The sequence below is a fragment of the Scyliorhinus canicula genome, chromosome 2 (genome assembly GCF_902713615.1).
Source record: "Scyliorhinus canicula chromosome 2, sScyCan1.1, whole genome shotgun sequence".
Taxonomy (NCBI): domain Eukaryota; kingdom Metazoa; phylum Chordata; class Chondrichthyes; order Carcharhiniformes; family Scyliorhinidae; genus Scyliorhinus; species Scyliorhinus canicula.
The window spans coordinates 166,123,028-166,144,972 of NC_052147.1; the positions used below are offsets into that span (position 1 = coordinate 166,123,028).

Sequence of the window (21,945 nt, forward strand, 5' to 3'; positions counted from 1 at the left end):
GCCCATTCAACTTATCTAAATCCCTTTGAAGACTCTTTATGCCCTCTTACATCAGGTATACCTACACCAGATCAACTGGAGCAGTTCAAGAAAGCAGCTCACCATCATCTGCAAGGGCAATTATAAATGAGCAACAAATGCTGGCCTTGTCAGTGACACTCACATCCTGTGAAAGAATTCGAAAATTCTACTTTTCAAGTAGATATCTAATTATATTATTAATTAAATTTTCCACTGAATTTGCTTCCATTGTACTTTGAGGTAGTGTACTTCAGATCATAATAACCCACTTAATGTTTTTAATCTCTGCCCCACTTATGGTTCGGTGCAGTGCTTGGATTCTATGGAAAACCTACAACAGGCTGTAAAGAAACTAGATAAAGACAAATTCTTACATCACATTCACAGGTATTGATGGCAGTTGACAAATAATTGGTAGCATCAAAGAAGCAGCTTTTTATCTTCATCAAGGAATCTTCCAAGGTCGAAAGTTTAGCATTCTGTTCGCAAAAGAGATAAATTCAGGTATAGTTTTGACAGTATTCAAGTAATGAAAATGAAATGAAATGAAAATCGCTTATTGTCACGAGTATCCTTCAATGAAGTTACTGTGAAAAGCCCCTAGTCGCCACATTCCGGCGCCTGTCCGGGGAGGCTGGTACGGGAATCGAACTGTGCTGCTGGCCTGCTTGGTCTGCTTTATAAGCCAGCGATTTAGCCTTGTGAGCTAAACCAGCCCCAGTACATAATGAACTCACATTCAAATCATTAACTCTCATTTACACATACTCTCACTGCCTTAAAGCCAGCTCCTTTGGCCATACATTCAGTTATCAGTCTTAGTTTCTCCCTCCCAATTTCTGGTGATTATACCCGCACCTTGCCTTGAGTTTGTACTGTGGAACAACCGTCTATGCTGATTTAAGGGGTAGATTTAGGTATAAAGAGATAGATTTATGTACAAAACTATATGCCAGGTTTAAAAAAAAACCTAAGGGCTCACATGAACTCCAGTTTGAGAGACTAGTAACTTTCCATAGACAGAAAGCAGCAAGCCATTGCTATGGCAATAGATAAAAATTCGAAGGACTTGTAGTTTCGGCAAGGATGCCGACATACAAAATTAATTGAACATGCCAGCTGCGGCTCACATCACCATCATGGAATACAGGAGAATGGCTCAGGAGTCTGGGAACTGTAGCTCTGGCGTATACTTAATCTAATAACTTTGAAGTAGAGACACCTACTTGCCTGCTGATATTATAATACTATGTACGTGCTTTGTGATTGGCAACTATACTCATATGTAATGCATTAAGTAATCTTAATTATAAGTTGTGAACGAACATAGATAATTTCTAAACAAAGGCATTCTTTGATCGGTATGTGCTAATTACCTGAAAAGGTAATGAATGGTATAATTACGCTGTATTTCTTGTGATCGGGGAGCAGGCAAGTCATCTGGTAGTTTTGCTTCCCTGCTACCTTGGAATAAAAGTTCTGAACTGAAATTCAACTCTGGGTGCGATTTTACAAAAAGGGAGCAAAGTCCCATAGTAAGCGCGTTTAACCGCATATTTCTCCCCTAACCTTTCTACACTGGGGTGCTCCGTTCACCGGAACGCCTCAGTATAGCGACAGATCAGGACGTAATCTTTTAATGGCTTCCCGATCTCCAATGCCCCGAAGCCCCCCCCCCCCCGCAAAGCCGCAACGCACTCTAGCGGGTCCCCACCCTCCCAACACCCACAGAGGGCATCCTGGCCTGAACGCCAGGACACACAAATGCCAAATTGGCACCTTGGCAGTGCCAGGATGACAATGACCAAAAAGCATGTACCTGGAGGTCTCTAATCCACTGAGAGACCCCCACAAGTGCCGTTCTGTCTGGCCCCGTTTGTGGAGAGTAGTACTGAACGGCGCTCGCCCGAGGTCTCCGAGGCAAAGAAAATTGATACTACATCTCAGGTAACTTAGGAATCTGCACAATCAAGTGAGACTAGCAGTCTCGCTTTAATATGCAGATTTGCTAAAAGGTGATCCCATCGCAGTGGGCGGGATTTACATAGCTTTGTCTTGTGACATTGCATTAGATCCCGTGAGTCATTGCAAGCCAGGTAGATCCCGGGAGCGGGGTTTCCCTGCTTCTATTGGACACGCTGTGCTGTGGAGATCTGCTTTTCGGGCGCAGTGTGGCCATAAAATCGCGCCCCACGTCATCTGGTCAGTTGGGGAGTGAACTACGCTATATTTGAATAACTAATGATGAAGTTCCCGCAACACTCATACGAAAATCCTATGGACTTTAAGGCTAGAAGCAGCATATGGACTTGGCAACTTATGAGAAGTCAGATAAAATAAAATTAAAAATGATCTAAAATGTGAAAAGAAAACCTAGATGGATCCCAAAAACTGCTCAATTACAATCGCAAATTAAAGAAGATGAGACAATTCATCATTTGCATTTATTTATTACCTGAGTTTTTAATCTTTGCTGGAGCATAACTATATCATAATTTTGGGTGTATATTTCTTTTTGAAGAATTACTTTTTCTTGTTCAGCCATTCTGTATTTTTTCTTCTCTTCAGCAAGAGCTAATGCCAAAGCTTTATTGTTATTCTTAAGTGAGATCTTCATCATTGATGAATTGTCTGAAAGAGAAAAATATCTGCTTTGGACTAAGTGCAAAATGCAGTTCAGAAATTGAGATGCTTCTTTCAGTGCCTGAATTGCTCACTTTAGCAGCAGCTGTTTTATCATAGAAGCAGAAGTCTATTTAGCCCATCGGGTCTGCACTCCACAGGGGGTAGAGGTCAACGGGGTGTTCAGGGACTTCTACAGGGAACTGTACCGGTCGGAGCTGCCGGTGGTGGGGGAATGGAGAGCTTTTTGAACAGGCTGCGATTTCCAAGGGTGCAGGAGGAGCAGGTGGAGGGACTGGGGGCGCCGATTGAGTTGGAGGAGCTGGTTAGAGGGATTGGCCACATGCAGTCGGGGAAGGCGCTGAGACCGGATGGATTCCCGGTTGAATTTTATAAGAAATATGCGGACCTGTTGGGCCCCCTGCTGATTCGGACATTTTAACGAGGCATGGGAGGGGGGAGTTTTGCCCCCGACGATGTCACGGGCGCTGATTTCCCTGATCCTGAAGCGAGATAAGGACCCCCTGCAGTGTGGATCATATAGGCCAATTTCACTGTTGAACGTGGACGCCAAGTTGCTGGCGAAGATCTTGGCCACTAGAATAGAGGACTGTGTGCCGGGGGTGATACATGAAGATCAGACGGGTTTGGTGAAGGGGAGGCAGCTGAACACTAACGTGCGAAGGCTGCTAAATGTGATAATGATGCTGGCGGCAGAAGGAGAGGCAGAGATTGTGGTGGCATTAGATGCGGAGAAGGCTTTCGATAGGCATGAGTAGGGGTACTTGTGGGAGGTGTTAGAGAGGTTCTGGTTTGGGGAGGGGTTTATTAAATGAGTGAGGTTGCTGTACGAGGCCCCAATGGCGAGTGTAGTGACAAATGGGAGGAGGTCAGAGTACTTCAGGCTCTACCGCGGGACAAGACAGGGGTGCCCCCTGTCCCCCTTGCTTTTTGCGTTGGCAATTGAGCCTCTGGCCATGGCGCTAAGGGAGTCGGGGAGGTGGAGGGGTCTGGTGCGGGGTGGGGAGGAGAACCGAGTGTCACTTTATGCAGACGACTTGTTGCTGTATGTAGCAGACCCGGTGGGGGGAATGCCGGAGGTGATGGAGATTCTTGCTGAGTTTGGGAGTTTCTCGGGCTATAAGTTGAACCTGGGCAAGAGCGAGCTGTTTGTTGTTCACCCGGGTGATCAGGAGGAGGGGATTGGTAGGCTCCCGCTAAAAAGGGCAGTGAGGAGTTTTAGGTACTTGGGGGTTCAGATGGCTAGGAGTTGGGGGACTTTGCATAAGCTTAATTTTACTAGGTTGGTGGAGCAGATGGAGGAAGAGTTTAAAAGGTGGGACATGCTGCCGCTGGCGGGTAGAGTACAGTCCGTTAAAATGACGGTGCTCCCGAGGTTTTTGTTTTTGTTCCAGTGCCTCCCCATTCTTATTCCAAGGGCCTTTTTTAGGAGGGTGAACAGCAGCATCACGGGATTTGTCTGGGCGCACAGGACGCAGAGGGTGAGGAGGGTCTTTTTGGAGCAGGGCAGGGATAGAGGGGGGCTGGCGCTGGCCAACCTCTCTGGGTACTATTGGGCGGCTAATGTCTCGATGATACGCAAGTGGGTAATGGATGGGGAGGGGGCAGCATGGAAACGGATGGAGATGGCGTCCTGTGGAGGCATGAGCCTGAAGGCACTGGTAACGGCGCCATTGCTGCTCCCTCCAATGAGGTACACTACAAGCCCGGTGGTGGTGGCTACCTTCAAGATTTGGGGGCAGTGGAGGCGACACAGGGGGAAAGTGGGGGGCTCGGTGGAGGCCCCGCTGCGGGGGAACCACCGGTTTGTCCCAGGGAACATTGATGGCGGGTTCCTGGGGTGGCACAGGGCGGGCATACGGAAGTTGGGAGACCTGTTCATTGACGGGAGGTTTGCGAGCCTGGGTGAGCTGGAGGAGAAGTTTGAGCTCCCCCCGGGGAATATGTTCAGGTACTTTCAGGTCAAGGCGTTTGCGAGGCGGCAGGTGGAGGGGTTCCCTTTGCTGCCCCCGCGGGGGGTAAGGGATAGGGTGCTTTCGAGGGTGTGGGTCGGGGATGGAAAGGTGTCTGACATCTACCAGGTGATGCAGGAGGTGGAGGAGGCGTCGGTAGAGGAGCTGAAGGCTAAGTGGGAAGTGGAGCTGGGGCAGCAGATTGAGGAGTGGACATGGGCAAACGCCCTGGAGAGGGTGAACTCCTCCTCTTTATGTGCGAGGCTTAGCCTCATCCAGTTCAAGGTACTGCACAGGGCTCATATGTCCGGGACAAGGATGAGCAGGTTTTTTGGGGTGAGGACAGGTGCATTAGGTGTTCAGGGAGCCCAGCGAACCATGCCCATGTGTTTTGGGCATGCCCGGCACTGGGGGAATTCTGGCAGGGGGTGGCGAGGACGGTGTCGAGGGTGGTAGGGTCCAGGGTCAAGCCAGGCTGGGGACTCGCGATATTTGGGGTTGGGGTGGAGCCCGGGAGTGCAGGAGGTGAAAGAGGCCGGTGTTTTGGCCTTTGCGTCCCTAGTAGCCCGGTGGAGGATCTTGTTGCAATGGAAAGATGCGAGACCCCCAAGCGTGGAGACCTGGATCAATGACGTGGCGGGATTCATTAAGTTGGAGAAGGTCAAATTCGCCCTGAGGGTTCGGTACAAGGATTTGTTAGGCGGTGGCAGCCTTTCCTCGACTTTCTGGCTCAACGATAGGGAATTAGGTCAGCAGCAGCGGCAACCCGGGGGGGAGGGTTCATTGTTTATGTTAAATTTAATTTATTTATAATTTATTTTGTTGTTCATCAGGTTTGGGGGGGGGGTGGGGGCTTGTTATATGCGTTGTTACGGGTTTGGGGGGGTGGGGGGTTTCTTATTGTTATTATAATTGTTTTGCTGTTATACATTTTTCAAAAATTTCGATAAAAATTATTTTTTTAAAAAAGAGTCTGCACTCCACCTAGGCCCACTCCCCCATCCTATCGCCATAGTCATCCAGGCCTGGAATTAAACCCGGGTCTCTGGAGCTGTGAGGCAGCAGTGCTAACCACCGTGTCACTGCTTGCAGGAAGGAAATGTGCTGAATTCAGAACAATTACAAGTGGGACACATTAGAACATAGAACAGTACAGCACAGAACAGGCCCTTCGGCCCTCGATGTTGTGCCGAGCAATGATCACCCTACTCAAACCCACGTATCCAACCTATACCCATAACCCAACAACCCTCCCCCCTTAACCTTACTTTTAAGGACACTACGGGCAATTTAGCATGGCCAATCCACCTAACCCGCACATCTTTGGACTGTGGGAGGAAACCGGAGCGCCCGTAGGAAACCCACGCACACACGGGGAGGACTTGCAGACTCCGCACAGACAGTGACCCAGCCTGGAACCGAACCTGGGACCCTGGAGCTGTGAAGCATTTATGCTAACCACCATACTACCGTGCTGCCCCAACATTGTAGAACGGACTTGAAATATGCTGTTATTTCCAAGAAAGAAAACAGAATTCAAGAAAAACAAGTTAAGTCTATCCTAAGTGTGAATCTTCCCAGATAAGCATGTATTTTGGAGCGATTCAATTCTTTTAGGAAAAACACACGGTTGGGAGACAGTTACAGGGGAATGGCCAAACATAACTAGTGGACAGCTCACAATCTATGTAACCTTCAAAATAATTCTTTAGTTAAATAGGACTTTTGTGTCAATGTAGGGGCAGCACGGTAGCATGGTGGTTAGCATAAATGCTTCACAGCTCCAGGGTCCCAGGTTCGATTCCTGGCTGGGTCACTGTCTGTGTGGAGTCTGCACGTCCTCCCCGTGTGTGCGTGGGTTTCCTCCGGGTGCTCCGGTTTCCTCCCACAGTCCAAAGATGTGCGGGTTAGGTGGATTGGCCATGCTAAATTGCCCGTAGTGTCCTAAAAAGTAAGGTTGGGGGGGGGGGGGGGGGGTTGTTGGGTTACGGGTATAGGGTGGATACGTGGGTTTGAGTAGGGTGATCATTGCTCGGCACAACATCGAGGGCCGAAGGGCCTGTTCTGTGCTGTACTGTTCTATGTTCTATATTAGTGGGGCCATTTCTACATGGGCACTTGTGGAACTGCTTTCAGAGTTTAACGCAGATTGGTTTACTAAAATAGGTATGAAAATAATGATCTAATCAGCTGCAGGAAAATGTTTGCTTTGCAACATTGTAGTAGATTAAATTGAGGGCAATAATAATAATAACCACAAGAGTGATGGGAAAAATTAGCAGATTAGAGATTTATCGTGGAAATTCTAATCAAGCTATCATGGTGTATCACATAGGTTGTCAAAACGTGTATCAAAAAGTTTTAGTTTGATCTTTCAAAGAATGCGAGTGGGAAGTGGTACGGGCAATAATGCAGCAGGGAAGGAAATGAACAGCAGGCCAGTTCAGGGAACACGATATGGTACAGTGTGGGGCAGATCAGGGGAGAAGCATTGTGGTTGGAGAGTTGGAGAGGAAGTAGGATGGCAGTAGCTGCTGTAAATGTGATTTTGTTTCCTGCAACCTCAATGCATCCCGAGTCTATAACCCTTTCCCCATTACACCATATCACTCCAATATCAGAATTGAAATAAAAGAAAATGGCAAACAGAGAGAGAGACACACACACAAGAAAAGTAAGATAGTAAAGAGATAACAGATTCGGGAGAGGCAGACTATTGAGCAAAAACAAAGACAGTGACAGGTAAAATATTAACTAATTTCTCCCACTTGCTGTCTGCCATGCCACAAAACAAAATCCCCAATAGTTAAAATCTCATATTTGTGTGCTTTTCTTCAACTTTTTCTTTAAGAATTTTGTAGCTCCATATTTACATTGACAATTGCTTATGTAAACTGGTGATGCTTCAAAAATGAATCCCTTCTATCAACTGAAGCCCTGGCTGAAAGGTCTAAATACAAGGTGACAATTTCTAACATAAAATTCTGGATATGGGAATTTATATTAACATGCATAAAAATAATTGGCCACAATAACACAGTTGGGCTCCAAGGTTTTATTAAAATATGGAGCAACCCTCCCTCTGCTGGTACTAATTGGAAATGTAGTGAACAAAAGAGAGCAGACTGGTGACATTGCAGATTTAGGTTTTTAAAAATCTTTTCATTCTGAACATTTATATCAAATAAATAACAAAAGAAAAGACAAAAACAAACAGGGTAACAATCCCCCAGAAATAAAAACCCCCTCAATATACAATCCAATACATCCATTTGTACATTCCACGTAACGGTTAACAAAACTGTAACCCAAACCACCCAATGTTCAACGGAAACCAGTTCCCGAAAGTGCACAATAAACAGTCCCATGAATTGTAGAATCCCTCCTTCATCCCCCTCAGCTCAAGGGTGGGGAAGTTGACCTCCACTCCAACAGGGCCCGTCTACAAGGAATCAGCGAGGCAAAGGGTAAAACATTTGCCCCAGCACCCCGAAAATGGCCTCTAAGGGACCCGGTTCCATGTCCACATGTAGTACCCCCGAGATGATGCCACCCTCCAATACCTCTCCAGCTTTGGACAGGACCAAAACATGTACATGATTTGCGAGGCCTCTCCCAACCCGTTCACAGACAACCTCCACTCCCTCAGTGGAACAGTCGGCTCATCCTCGCCCTTGTAAGGTGCGCCCTATATACGATCTTCGCGTACGAGGTTGAGGCTTTCACGCTTCGTAGCACCTCACACCAGAAACTCTTTCATTACCTCCCACAACTCTTCTTCCCTGCCAATGACACCCCGTCCTCCTCCAGAATCTTCCCATAAATCGCCGACACCACCCCCTTCTCCAATCCCCCTGCCATTAATATCTCTTCCAACAACGAGGGGGCTGGCGCTATCTGGAAGCTCGGAACCTCCTTCTTTGCAAAGTTTTGGAGCTGCAGTTACTGAAACCCTTCCCCTTGCCCCAGTCCATACTTCTCCACCAACTCTTCCAACCTCGCAAAATGTCCCTCCGGAACAGGTCTTTTAATATCGTGATCTCCCTCTCCTCCATCTCCGAAACATCCTATCCAGCCTCCCCAGCAAAAACCTGTGATTCCCCCTGACCGGCATCTCCCCTGACCCAGCCCCCAACTTAAAGTGCTGCCTCAACTGCCTCCAAATCTTCAGCATTGCCACCACCACAGGTCTCCCAGAGTACTTGCCCAGGGCCGTTACCAGCATCCCCAAACACGACCCCTTACACAGACGTTCCTCCATTCTAATCCATCGGTACTCTCTCCCCTCTCCATCCCCCAGACCCAACGTCTCACCTTTTCCAAGTTCGCCGGCTGATAATAGTGCAGTAAATTTGGGAGGCCCAGCCCCCTGCTTGCCGTCCGCTCTGTAGGACCACCCTCCTGATCTGACATCCCCCCCCCACCCCCATTTTTCCACTTCCGTGAAGAATGCCGTAGGTAAAAAGACTGGTAGGTAAAAACACTGAAACAAAAACAAAAATCACAGCAACACAGTAATTTTAATCACCTGCACCCGCCCACCAATGACAGAGTGAGGTTATCCCATTTGCCAAGCCAACTTTCACCCTCCCCACCAAGCTAGTAAAATTGTACCTACGGAGCACCCCCAAGTACCTGAAATGGGTTGCTGCCTGCAAAATGGCAGCCCCTCCACTCCTGGCCCATCTCCTCCACCAGCCTTTGATGCTCCTCCCTCTCTGCCTCATCTATCTTGGCCTTAAGAGATATCACCTCCCCCCTCATTACCGCCTGCAGGGTTTCCCATACCCCATGTGATATTTCCCCAGTACTCCTCAATCACTTTCCCGATCTTCTCACAGAAGCTTCGGTCCCCCAACAACCCTGCGTCCATTCTCCATCCTGGCCTCTGAGCTACCCCCCCCCTCTCCAGGACCACATCACCCAGTGCGGAACATGGCCTGAAATTGCTATCGCTGAGTACTCTGATCCCCCAATCACAGCCAACAATGCCTTCCCTGCCACAAAAAAGTCTATCCTCGAATATATATCGTGAGCTGGGGAGCACTTCCGCTCCCTCGGGTGCAAGAACTTCCACGGGTCCACTCCTCCTATCTCCCTCATAAACCCAAAACCCCCCCGAGCGCGCTGCGACTTGTCCATCCTTGGCTCTTGCACCATATTCCAATCCCCTCACACTATTAGCACGTGTGAGTCCAAGTCCGGGATCGCCTCTAGCACCTTCCTCACAAATATTGCTTCATCCCAATTAGGGCCGTACACACTCGCCAGCACCACCAACTTCCCCTGCAACAACCCTGTTACTATTACATATCTGCCCCATGACCACCTTCTCTACCTGGAACGTCACCCTCTTACTCACCAACACCGCTACACCCTAAGCCCTGCTGGCGAACCCTGAATGAAATACTTGGCTCACCCAACCCTTCCTGAGCCTCACCTGGCCCCTCACCTTCAGGTGGATCTGATGTAACATGGCAACATCAGCCATTAAGCTTTTTAGATGTGCAAACACCCTTGATCTCATCCCGTGCCCCTCCCAAACTCCTTACGTTCCACGTTACTATTCTGACCAGGGGCTCTCGCAACTCGCACCACCCCGCCCCCTCCCTCCTATCCGCATAACTTTGGACCCTGGAACTCGCCCGCCCGTCCCATTGTTGCCATCAAACTCCTACCCCCTCCCAGAATTCCTTCATCCACTTCCTCTTGAAAATACCTCTCCCAGTATCGATCACCTCCCTCCACTTTTCACACCTCCCAGGTCCATCGAAATCTGTTCGACCAGGCTCTGATGACCGCAGGCCCTCCCCCCACCACACTTCTCAACTTAAGCTAGCTGGTGTGGAGGCCTCTACCCAGGCCTCCCTCCTCCCAATCCCCTCCCCCATGCCCAGTCCCAAAAACAAATAAATTCCCGTTAAACAACCAAACCCAGTGCAAACACACAAACCCCAGAAAACCGGCATTGCAAAAAATTCCAACTCCTACCCTACCTGAACGGGCAACCTCTCACCCATGAATCATAAATAACAACACAAAATAGAACTATATACATCTCTCCCCCCCCCCTCCCCCCCCCCCCCACCCTCGGTCCAAGACCTAACCTCAGTCCCGTTTCTCATTTCTACTCAAGTTTCTCTGCCTTCACAAAAGCATCCGCCGCCTCCACCGTCTTGAAGTAAAAGTCTTTTGAGTTGTCAGTCACCCTCAACTTCGCTGGATAGACTACATCAAACCACCGCCACTGTTGTACACTGCCACCTTCGGTCAACCGATGGCAGCCTGTCTCCTTCACGGTCAAGTCCTAGTATATGCATATACCAGCTCCAGCCCACCCCGCTTCCACTTCGCCTAACCCGACCTTCTCCTTCGCATGGTACCTGTGAAAACAAATTATTACTCATTTGCCTTCAGTTTAGGCCTCAACAACCGATGAGCCCGATCCAGTTCGTATCGGGAGAGGTCGCCCCCTTCCCCCAGCAGCTCCACCAACATCTTGGCAAAGTACTCAGTTGGCCTCGGGCCCTCCACCCCTTCGGGCAGACCCACAATTCGTAGGTTCTGCCACCTAGATCTATTTTCCAGGTCCTCCACCTTCGCTCTCAGACTTTTGTTGACCTCCACCTCCTTCTAAAGCATCTCACCCATCGAGGTGAACTGGTCGCTATGCTGTGACAAAGCCTCCTCCACCCCCTTCAGCTTCTCTCCTTACCCTCGCACCTCGGCCGATGTCTTTGACACCGCCACCTTCACCGGGGCAATCGCCTCCTCCACCAATACTTTCATTTCCGCCATCATCTCCATGTGTTTAGTAAACTTTTTTACAGCCATCACCTTGGGTCATCTTTTCTGCCATCTTCCCGGCTACCGGGCTGACCCTTTCTTTCGACAGAGAATCTTCACTTCTTCCTAGTGTTAGACAACCCCCTCCTTCCTGATGTCTTCCTGCACCTGTTTGTTTAAAAATTGCCCCTGGGACCGGGCATTAAGTTCCACAACATTGAGCCTCGAGCAGGAGCTACCCAGCGTGCGACCGCCTCCTACTTGCCGCCACCTGAAGTCCCCATTGTAAATGAAAGTTAACATGCAAAATTTAATACACAGTGTGCAGTGTTTCATTTTGGCAGGAATATTAAGGGAAGACAATCTAAACTATAAACAATTTTAATGCAGGGTCCAGGAGCTCAGAGGATACATGTAGAGGAGCATTTAGAAAGTGGCAGAAGGTAGTTTCAAAAAGCACATGGGTTTTACAAATCGAGGAACTGAGCAGGGAAGTCATGTTAAACCTTTATAAAATACTGGTTGGGGCCCAACTCTCATAATGTGGCCAATTCCGGGAACCACACTTTACGAAGTAAGTCAATGCTTTACAATGGGTACTGAGCCGATTTACTAGAATTATCAGCGATGGCAGACATCAGTTATCTGGACAGACTCGAGAAGCTAAGGCTGTTCTTCCTAAAGGAGATAAGATTAAGGCAAATCTGATAATATTCAAAATGATGAGGTGATTTTGAAGAGTAAACAAGAGAAAATGTTTCCAGTGGAGAAAGGTAAATAATCGAGTGCAGATTTAAGGAAACAGGCAAAAGAACCTTCACTGTTGCGGAGTCAAAATCCTGCAATTCCCTCCCTAACAGCACTGTGGGTGTATCTGCACCTCAGGGTCTGGAGGGGTTCAAGATGACGGCTCATCACCACCTTCTCAAGGGCAACTAGGGTCAGGGAAAACTTTCTTCATGCACCAGTGAAGAATTCTTTATCCTGAGAGCTGCCATGCATTTCTGCATATTGGTTATTATCCTGGACTTTGCTCCCTGATCACGTTGCTGTCTGCAAAACGTTGTCAATTTTTTCTGTTTACAGGGAAGTGAATAATGTGGGTGTGATGCCCTGTCCCATTGTTTATCCTGACTTAACAAGTTTACATCATGTCAAGCCGAATGTTGAATGTGGGACTTGTGGACGGTCGTTATCCTATTTGGACCTTATATTGTCTAACAATTTTTGTGGTGGCAGGAGGGAGGTGCTTTTTGTTACCGCCCCCCCGTCTCGCTTAGAAGATGGGCAGAGTCAGAGCAGGGCGAAGGGTGGAGCTTTCGAGTCGGTCGTGTTAGTTTGTCCTCGCTGTGATCGAGGAATGTCTCCCAATTTGAGCCAACCAGTTTTGGGTCTTTTTAAATAACTTTTTCTTTTAACTTAGTTTCGCAGTATCAGTGTTTTTCTTATTAGGCACAGGCAGACGTAATGTTATACGATGGTCGTCTACTCTGTCCTGGACCTGGAAGGAAGTTGGATTGCATTGTGGGTATCAGTGTAATTCCCCCTTAGTTCTGGAGTTCACGGTTTTTTATTCCTCTGTAGCTATGGGTATGATGCAACATTCTGTGTTGTTGGCTGTATCCGGTTTCGTTGCAGATGGATCTTGTATCCATGGAGTTTGTTCCCGACTCCATTCGGTCTTAGTTATTCTTTAGCTTGTAATAACTTCTGTTATGTTGCACCTCTTTTGCATTGATACCTATGGCTTTTTTCTCTCTTTTTCTTTCGATACAATATTTGTAAAAATTTGAAAACTTAAATAAAAATACATTTAAAAAAATTATACCATTCTATTAGCTTTGTCAATTACTTGCTGCACCTACATATTAACCTTTTGCGATTCAAGCACCCAGATCCCTCTGCATCTCAGAGCTCACAGCTGCACAGACAACCCTGCAATATAGACCTTAACTTCAGTCAACGCAACATCTCAACTTCAAACATATTAGGCCTCCACTGAACAATAGGCACAGAACTTAGCCAATTTTTACAAGCATTATATTATCTTCTTCTGTAACTAATCTTTGTGTGTATCAGTGACTATCTCTTCTTCAGTAACTTCCAGAGTAATAGTGTGAAAGAAGCTAACTTTGAGCAATAGTGTGAAAGAAGCTAACTTTTTCCTTTTTAAATATTATGGTTTTGCTGCTGGGTTATTTTTAAATTGAGTTACTCACTCCAAGGAGTAAAAAAATACATAGACACACACAACACATTGCTCATGAGTGACTTTATGGAAAACCTTTTAAAGAGTACATGACAAAAACACTCACTTATATTTTGTTCTGTTTTATTTACATGATTTATGATATTTCTAGTTTGGATGCTTAAAACTTACTCATTTCTAAATCAGAATTTTTAACTTGAATGCAAAGACCAATAGATTGTTGCATTAATGGATTGAGCAAAGTCAGGTTGAAGACAAGGTCTGAGAGATGTGCAGAAACTAGCAGAATCGAGGAAAATAGAACACTTACTAAGAATCTTGGTCTTAATCTTAGAGATCAGAGATGCATTGTACTTTGTCTTTTTCAAAATACCATTGCGTCGTTCCTTCATTTTTCCAGAGAAGTCCAAATGGCTGGTGGATACAGTTGCATTCATCGCTTCACTTTCCATACCTTAAAGAAAAATACATCACTTTAACATTGTGTAATCCCACACTTGCACAAAATAAACAATCCAAGTGGTACAAAGAAAGGAAAATACTCACTTATTACAAATATTAATATGACAATTCCACTTGTCCATACAATTACATAGACTGCACAACATAATTAATCAATATCAGGGCTCATGATATTAATCAATATCACTACCCTTCCTGATATAATGGTGGCGCAAAGTCCCATAAGCTGAAATCACAGCTAGCTGAAAGTGGGGCAGGTTGTCGTGGAAAATAATGTTAAAAGTGATTTATAGGAAGGAATGTACATCAGGGAATTGGCCACGTTATGTTCTCTCGCTTCTTCCACTATTAAATGAGGTCATGGCTGTTCTGCGACGCAACGCCAAATACCTGCCTTTGCCCCATATCCCTTAATATATTTGCTCAACAAAAATCTATTAATTACGGATTTAAAATTAAGTGATCGAGTAATTTCAATTTGCAGAAATTAGTTCCAAACTCTTTGCCTTTGCCTGAAAATGTATTTTCAAACCCTCCACATACTAGGGAAGCCTTTTTGATTATATTTTATAGCTGTTCATTGACACCACCCCCACGAATCCCCATCCCAGTCTCTTTGGACTCCACTGTTTCTAGCCTCTAGAGCAAAGCCCATTCTAACCTTGTGGGTGACCTCACATTTGCCTCCACTGAATCAATTAGTCACAGTTTTTGCCCTTTAGTTTATTAATATCTTTGTAAATTTATACTAACCCTCTATATTACTAAAATCAGCTTCTGAAAGTAAAAAAAACAACCAACATTTGTGTCCACTTGTTTGGATATCTGTTCAAAAAATTCAATCAAGCATGACCTACCTTTTAAAACTCCACCTGGTTCTCTCTACATTGTGTATTCATAATTTGTTTTAATAAGTAATATTTTGGGGGGAATGGAATAGACAGAATCTTGATTAGAAGGCTGTGAAAGAGAATAGAGGCCCAGTCTGTCCATTTCTTTCCTCCGAAATTATAATTTATTCCACAGAATTGTGAATACATGTTACATTTCAAAATTTGTAATACACAAAGTGCAACACAGATCAGCTTAATATTACAGGCTGTAATTACAATGTACCATCATTTCATGTCAAACCTTCTCTGGTGCTCAGAGACAAAAGGGTTTTAAAAATATGATTTCTAGCCCCTTGAGCCTTTATGACCGCTACCCCAAACATGGTTTGTGGAGGGGCTGTTGTCAAGTGACAGCTTTTTGTCAAGTGACCACGGTTGTTGGGAAGCGGGAGCAGGGGCCTGTCGTGAAGGTGAGTGAGTGCCTTTAAATTTGCTTACCTTTCAGCGGCAGCAGGGTTTGAGGGAATATCAGGTAAGCTCTTCCTTTCTTTTTCTTTTTCTTGTTTTTTTTTAAATCTAGAGGTGATGTCAGGGAAGGCAGTACAATGCTCCTCCTGCAGAATGTTTGAGGTGAGGGACGCCGTCAGTGTCCCTGCTGATTTCATCTGTGGGAAGTGCACCCAACTCCAGCTCCTCAAAAACTGTGTTAGGGATCTGGAGCTTGAGCTGGATGAACTTCGGATCATTCGGGAGGCAGAGGGAGTCATAGATAGGAGCTTCAGGGAAGTAGTTACACCAAAGACTGGAGATAGATGAGTAACTGTAAGAGGGACTGGGAAGAAGCAGTCAGTGCAGGGACCCCCTGCGGTCGTTTCCCTGAGTAACAAGTATACCGCTTTGGATACTTGTGGGGGGGGGGGGACTTACCAGGGGTAAGCCATGGGGTACGGGCCTCTGGCACGGAGTCTGTCCCTGTTGCTCAGAAGGGAAGGGGGGAAAGGAGTAGAACATTAGTAATTGGGGACTCAATAGTCAGGGGCACAGATAGGAGATTTTGTGGGAGCGAGAGAGACTCACGTTTGGTATGTTGCCTCCCAGGTGCAAGGGTACGTGATGTCTCGGATCGTGTTTTTCGGGTCCTTAAGGGGGAGGGGGAGCAGCCCCAAGTCGTAGTCCACATTGGCACTAACGACATAGGTAGGAAAGGGGACAAGGATGTCAGGCAGGCCTTTAGGGAGCTAGGATGGAAGCTCAGAGCGAGAACAAACAGAGTTGTTATCTCTGGGTTGTTGCCCGTGCCACGTGATAGTGAGACGAGGAATAGGGAGACAGAGCAATTAAACACGTGGCTACAGGGATGGTGCAGGCGGGAGGGATTCAGATTTCTGGATAACTGGGGCTCTTTCTGGGGAAGGTGGGACCTCTATAGACAGGATGGTCTACATCTGAACCTGAGGGGCACCAATATCCTGGGGGGGAGATTTGTTAGTGCTCTTTGGGGGGGTTTAAACTAATTCAGCAGGGGCATGGGAACCTGGATTGTAGTTTTGGGGTACGGGAGATTGAGAGTATAGAGGTCAGGAGCACAGATTTGACTTCGCAGGAGGGTGCCAGTGTTCAGGTAGGTGGTTTGAAGCGTGTCTACTTCAATGCCAGGAGTATATGAAATAAGATAGGGGAACTGGCAGCATGGGTTGGTACCTGGGACTTCGATGTTGTGGTCATTTCAGAGACATGGATAGAGCAGGGACAGGAATGGTTGTTGCAGGTTCCGGGGTTTAGGTGTTTTAGTAAGCTCAGAGAAGGGGGCAAAAGAGGGGGAGGTGTGGCGCTGCTAGTCAAGGACAGTATTACGGTGACGGAAAGGATGCTAGATGGGGACTCTTCTTCCGAGGTAGTATGGGCTGAGGTTAGAAACAGGAAAGGAGAGGTCACCCTGTTGGGAGTTTTCTATAGGCCACCTAATAGTTCTAGGGATGTAGAGGAAAGGATGGCGAAGATGATTCTGGAAAAGAGCGAAGTAACAGGGTAGTTGTTATGGGAGACTTTAACTTTCCAAATATTGACTGGAAAAGATACAGTTCGAGTACATTAGATGGGTCGTTCTTTGTACAATGTGTGCAGGAGGGTTTCCTGACACAATATGTTGACAGGCCAACAAGAGGCGAGGCCACATTGGATTTGGTTTTGGGTAATGAACCAGGCCAGGTGTTAGATCTGGAGGTAGGTGAGCACTTTGGAAACAGTGACCACAATTCGGTGACCTTTACGTTAGTGATGGAAAGGGATAAGTATAACCCGCAGGGCAAGAGTTATAGCTGGGGGAAGGGCAATTATGATGCCATTAGACATGACTTAGGATGTGTAGGTTGGAGAAGTAGGCTGCAAGGGTTGGGCACACTGGATATGTGGAGCTTGTTCAAGGAACAGCTATTTCATGTTCTTGATAAGTACGTACCAGTCAGGCAGGGAGGAAGGGGTCGAGCGAGGGAACCGTGGTTTACCAAAGAAGTGGAATCTCTTGTTAAGACGAAGAAGGAGGCCTATGTGAAGATGAGGCGGGAAGTTTCAGTTGGGGCGCTTGATAGTTACAAGGAAGCGAGGAAGGATCTAAAGAGAGAGCTAAGACGAGCAAGGAGGGAACATGAGAAATCTTTGGCAGGTAGGATCAAGGAAAACCCAAAAGCTTTCTATAGGTATGTCAGGAATAAAAGAATGACTAGGGTAAGAGTAGGGCCAGTCAAGGACAGTGGTGGGAAGTTGTGTGTGGAGGCTGAGGAGATAAGCGAGATACTAAATGAATACTTTTCGTCAGTATTCACTCAGGAAAAAGATAATATTGTGGAGGAGAATGCTGAGACCCAGGCTATTAGAATAGATGGCATTGAGGTGCATAGGAAAGAAGTGTTGGCAATTCTGGACAAGGTGAAAATAGATAAGTCCCCGGGGCCTGATGGGATTTATCCTAGGATTCTCTGGGAAGCCAGGGAAGAGATTGCTGAGCCTTTGGCTTTGATTTTTAGGTCATCATTGGCTACAGGAATAGTGCCAGAGGACTGGAGGATAGCAAATGTGGTCCCTTTGTTCAAGAAGGGGAATAGAGATAACCCTGGTAACTATAGGCCGGTGAGCCTAACATCTGTGGTGGGTAAAGTCTTGGAGAGTATTATAAAAGATACGATTTAGAATCATCTAGATAGGAATAATATGATTAGGGATAGGCAGCATGGTTTTATGAAGGGTAGGTCATGCCTCAAAAATCTTATCGAGTTCTTTGAGAAGGTTACTGAATAGGTAGACGAGGGTAGAGCAGTTGATGTGGTGTATATGGATTTCAGTAAAGCGTTTGATAAGGTTCCCCACGGTCGGCTATTGCAGAAAATACGGAGGCTGGGGATTGAGGGTGATTTAGAGATGTGGATCAGAAATTGGCTAGTTGAAAGAAGACAGAGAGTGGTAGTTGATGGGAAATGTTCAGAATGGAGTTCAGTTATGAGTGGCGTACCACAAGGATCTGTTCTGGGTCCGTTGCTGTTTGTCATTTTTATAAATGACCTAGAGGAGGGCGCAGAAGGATGGGTGAGTAAATTTGCAGACGACACTAAAGTCGGTGGAGTTGTAGACAGTGCGGAAGGATGTTGCAGGTTACAGAGGGACATAGATAAGCTGCAGAGCTGGGTTGAGAGGTGGCAAATGGAGTTTAATGTGGAGAAGTGTGAGGTGATTCACTTTGGAAAGAATAACAGGAATGAGGAATATTTGGCTAATGGTAAAATTCTTGGTAGTGTGGATGAGCAGAGGGATCTCGGTGTCCATGTACATAGATCCCTGAAATTTGCCACCCAGGTTGATAGGGTTGTGAAGAAGGCCTATGGTGTGTTGGCCTTTATTGGTAGAGGGATTGAGTTCCGGAGCCATGAGGTCATGTTGCAGCTGTACAAAACTCTAGTACGGCCGCATTTGGAGTATTGCGTACAGTTCTGGTCGCCTCATTATAGGAAGGACGTGGAAGCTTTGGAACGGGTGCAGAGGAGACTTACCAGGATGTTGCCTGGTATGGAGGGAATATTTTATGAGGAAAGGCTGATGGACTTGAGGTTGTTTTCGTTAGAGAGAAGAAGGTTAAGAGGTGACTTAATAGAGGCATACAAAATGATCAGAGGGTTAGATAGGATGGACAGCGAGAGCCTTCTCCCGCGGATGGAGGTGGCTAGCACGAGGGGACATAGCCTTAAATTGAGGGGTAATAGATATAGGACAGAGGTCAGAGGTGGGTTTTTTACGCAAAGAGTGGCGAGGCCGTGGAATGCCCTACCTGCAACAGTAGTGAACTCGCCAACATTGAGGGCATTTAAAAGTTTATTGGATAAGCATATGGATGATAAGGGCATAGTGTAGGTTAGATGGCCTTTAGTTTTTTTCCATGTCGGTGCAACATCGAGGGCGGAAGGGCCTGTACTGTGCTGTATCGTTCTATGTTCTATTAATGCTTCTGTGTGGCAAGGTTCAGTACCTTGGCCTCAACTATATATGACACACATGACTGTAAGGTAATGTATCCAGTCCCCTATTTCAGTGAAGTTCAACCTCCCTACTTCTGTATTCAACTCCCCTCATATTAATAACATTCTATTAGCTTTCTTAGTTACTTGCTGTAGCTACCTGGATACTAACCTTTTGTCATTCATGTACTGAGGCACCCCCTACACCCTATCATTTAGGTAATATGCTTCTCTTTTATTCATTGTGCCAAATGTATAATTTCACATTTCCCCACATTATACTCAATTTGCCAGAGCTCTGCCCACTTAACCTATTTACATATTTTTGTAGCCTCCTTATGTCCTCTTCACAAGTCATCTGTCATCAGTAAATTTTACAACCACCCCATCAAAATCGTTTATATAAATTGTAAACAGCTGAGTTCCCAGCATTGATCTCTGTGGCACACCATTCATTACATTTTGCTAACCTGACAAAGGTCCATTTATACCTACTCTCTGCTTTCTGTTAGCCAGCCAATCTTCTATCTATGCCAATGTTACCCTATACTGTGAACTTTTATTTTCTGCTGTAATCTTTAATGTAACCCAAGTACAGTACATCCATCAGTTCCCTTTCATCCACAGCACAGGGCATTCCTCAAAATACTCCTCTAAGTTGGTAAACATGATTCTCCTTCCACAAAGCCATGTTGACTCTGTCTGAGTTATTGAGCTTATCCAAGTGCCCTGCTATAATTTCTTTAATAGCTTCTAACATTTTCCCTACGACAGACATTAGGCTAACTGGCCTGTAGTCTACCATTTTCACTTTTCCTCCCCTTTTTGAATAGTGGAGTTACAGTTGCTATTTTCCAATCTAATGGGACCTACCCTGAATCTAGAGTCTTGGAAAATTAAAATCAGTGCATCAACTATTGCACTAACCACTTCTTCTAAGACCTGAGGATGAAGTCCATCAAGACAGATAACAATTTACTTCTCTAATGATTGTAATTTTCCTGAGTTTCTCCATCCCCATCCAAATCCAGATTTATCACTGCTTCTGGGATGTTGTGCCCTCCATTTTTGGACAGCACAGTGGTTAGCACTGCTCCCTCACCACCCTAGGTGGATTCCAACATTGGGTGACTGTGTTGGAGTTTACATTCTCCCTGTGACTGCGTGGGTTTCCTCCGGGTGCCCCGGTTTCCTCCTGTAGTCCAAAGATGTACAGGTTACATGGATTGGCCATGCCCCCTTAGAGTAGGGTTACAGGAATGGGGGGGGGGGGGGGGGGAGAAATTCGGTCTTTCAAAGCGCCAGTGCAGACTCAATGGCTGCTTTCCGCACTGTGGGGATTCTACGATTCTGCAATCACGAAACAAGAACAGAGAATGTTGGAAAAATGAAATGAAATGAAAATCACTTATTATCACGAGTAGGCTTCAATGAAGTTACTGTGAAAAGCCCCTAGTCGCCACATTCCGGCGCCTGTCCGGGGAGGCTGGTATGGGAATCGAACCGTGCTGGGTTGCTTGAAAAGCCAGCAATTTAGCCCAGTGAGCTAAACCAGCCACATAAATATTACCAAGGGAGCACCCAAAACTCAACAGGTCTGGCAGCATCTTGTCAGGGATTGTTCTTGTTTCAGATGCTAGCATCCACAGTATTTTGCTTAGTTCCTCTAGTGAACACCGAGGCAAAATATCTGTTCAATTCATCTGCCACCTCCTTGTTTTCCATTAATCACAAATCAAACTGAGGGGTGAAATTTACCTTTGCAAACGCGAAGATAATGGCCGTGACTGAATGCTCATACACACGCCTGTTCAGAGCCTTCGCTTTCCCCTCCTGTCTATCCCCCTCTCCTCCTCTCTCTCGCCCTGCGCCGCCGGTTGGAATTTTCCTCCGCGCGGCACAGACCCCAAAATTTAAAAATACAATGATTCTGATTGGTGAAGCAGAGCGCACGCGCAGACGGCTGCCGGCAGCAGGCACTTTCATTGGTTAATCCGAGAGCAGCGCGTGAGGGGATGCGTGGAGGCCAGTCCTCCGTTTCTATTGGCGAAATGTGGTTTCTGGGGGGGGGGGGGGGGGGCGGGTGGTGAGGCGGCCGTGAATAGACACTTTTGATTGGCTACCCTTGTTCACGTGGTAATGAGGCGGTTATTTCCGGTGTGTCGATGCAGGCATGTGACGCCAGCATCAAAACCAACTGGCAATATGCTGGGAGGAGCTGAGCCACAGCACTGGGCTTCTGCTACCATGTTCTTCACATGATGGTGTGGGCCAGTTTGTTTTGTGCTCTATCCATCTCCTGCAAATTACATTGCCCGGGATATCCGCACGTAACCATAACATTGAAAGCGAATTGTTTGCATCAATTTCCCCTATTTGTTGGGCTCTCAGTCTAAGAATCATTGTGTTCAATTCCTACATTGGGTTCTGCGGTTGTTCCTTAAACCTTGTTACGATTTTTACCAAAAAGCCCCCTTGAACTGGATATTGCTATTAGTTCTCCACTGAGTTCCTTGGATGTTAGAAATTTCATTTCC

The 21,945-nt window shown here is 46.4% G+C and overlaps 1 protein-coding gene across 2 annotated transcripts in view; it reads right to left on the reverse strand.

Moving 5' to 3' along the window:
* Positions 1–21,270, reverse strand: part of LOC119961268 (shugoshin 2-like) — a 48,302-nt gene extending 27,032 nt beyond the window's left edge. The window contains exons 1-4 of one of the 2 annotated variants that reach the window (XM_038788701.1): positions 21,167–21,270; positions 13,922–14,065; positions 2,477–2,652; positions 396–500 (exon numbers count right to left, since the gene is read on the reverse strand). In XM_038788701.1, the coding sequence (XP_038644629.1) occupies positions 396–500; positions 2,477–2,652; positions 13,922–14,063 (423 nt within the window). In that variant the 5' untranslated portion in view covers positions 14,064–14,065; positions 21,167–21,270. The remainder of the gene's footprint in view (positions 1–395; positions 501–2,476; positions 2,653–13,921; positions 14,066–21,166) is intronic. The other variant, XM_038788703.1, reaches the window with a different exon arrangement.
* Between the last annotated feature and the right edge of the window lie 675 nt (positions 21,271–21,945).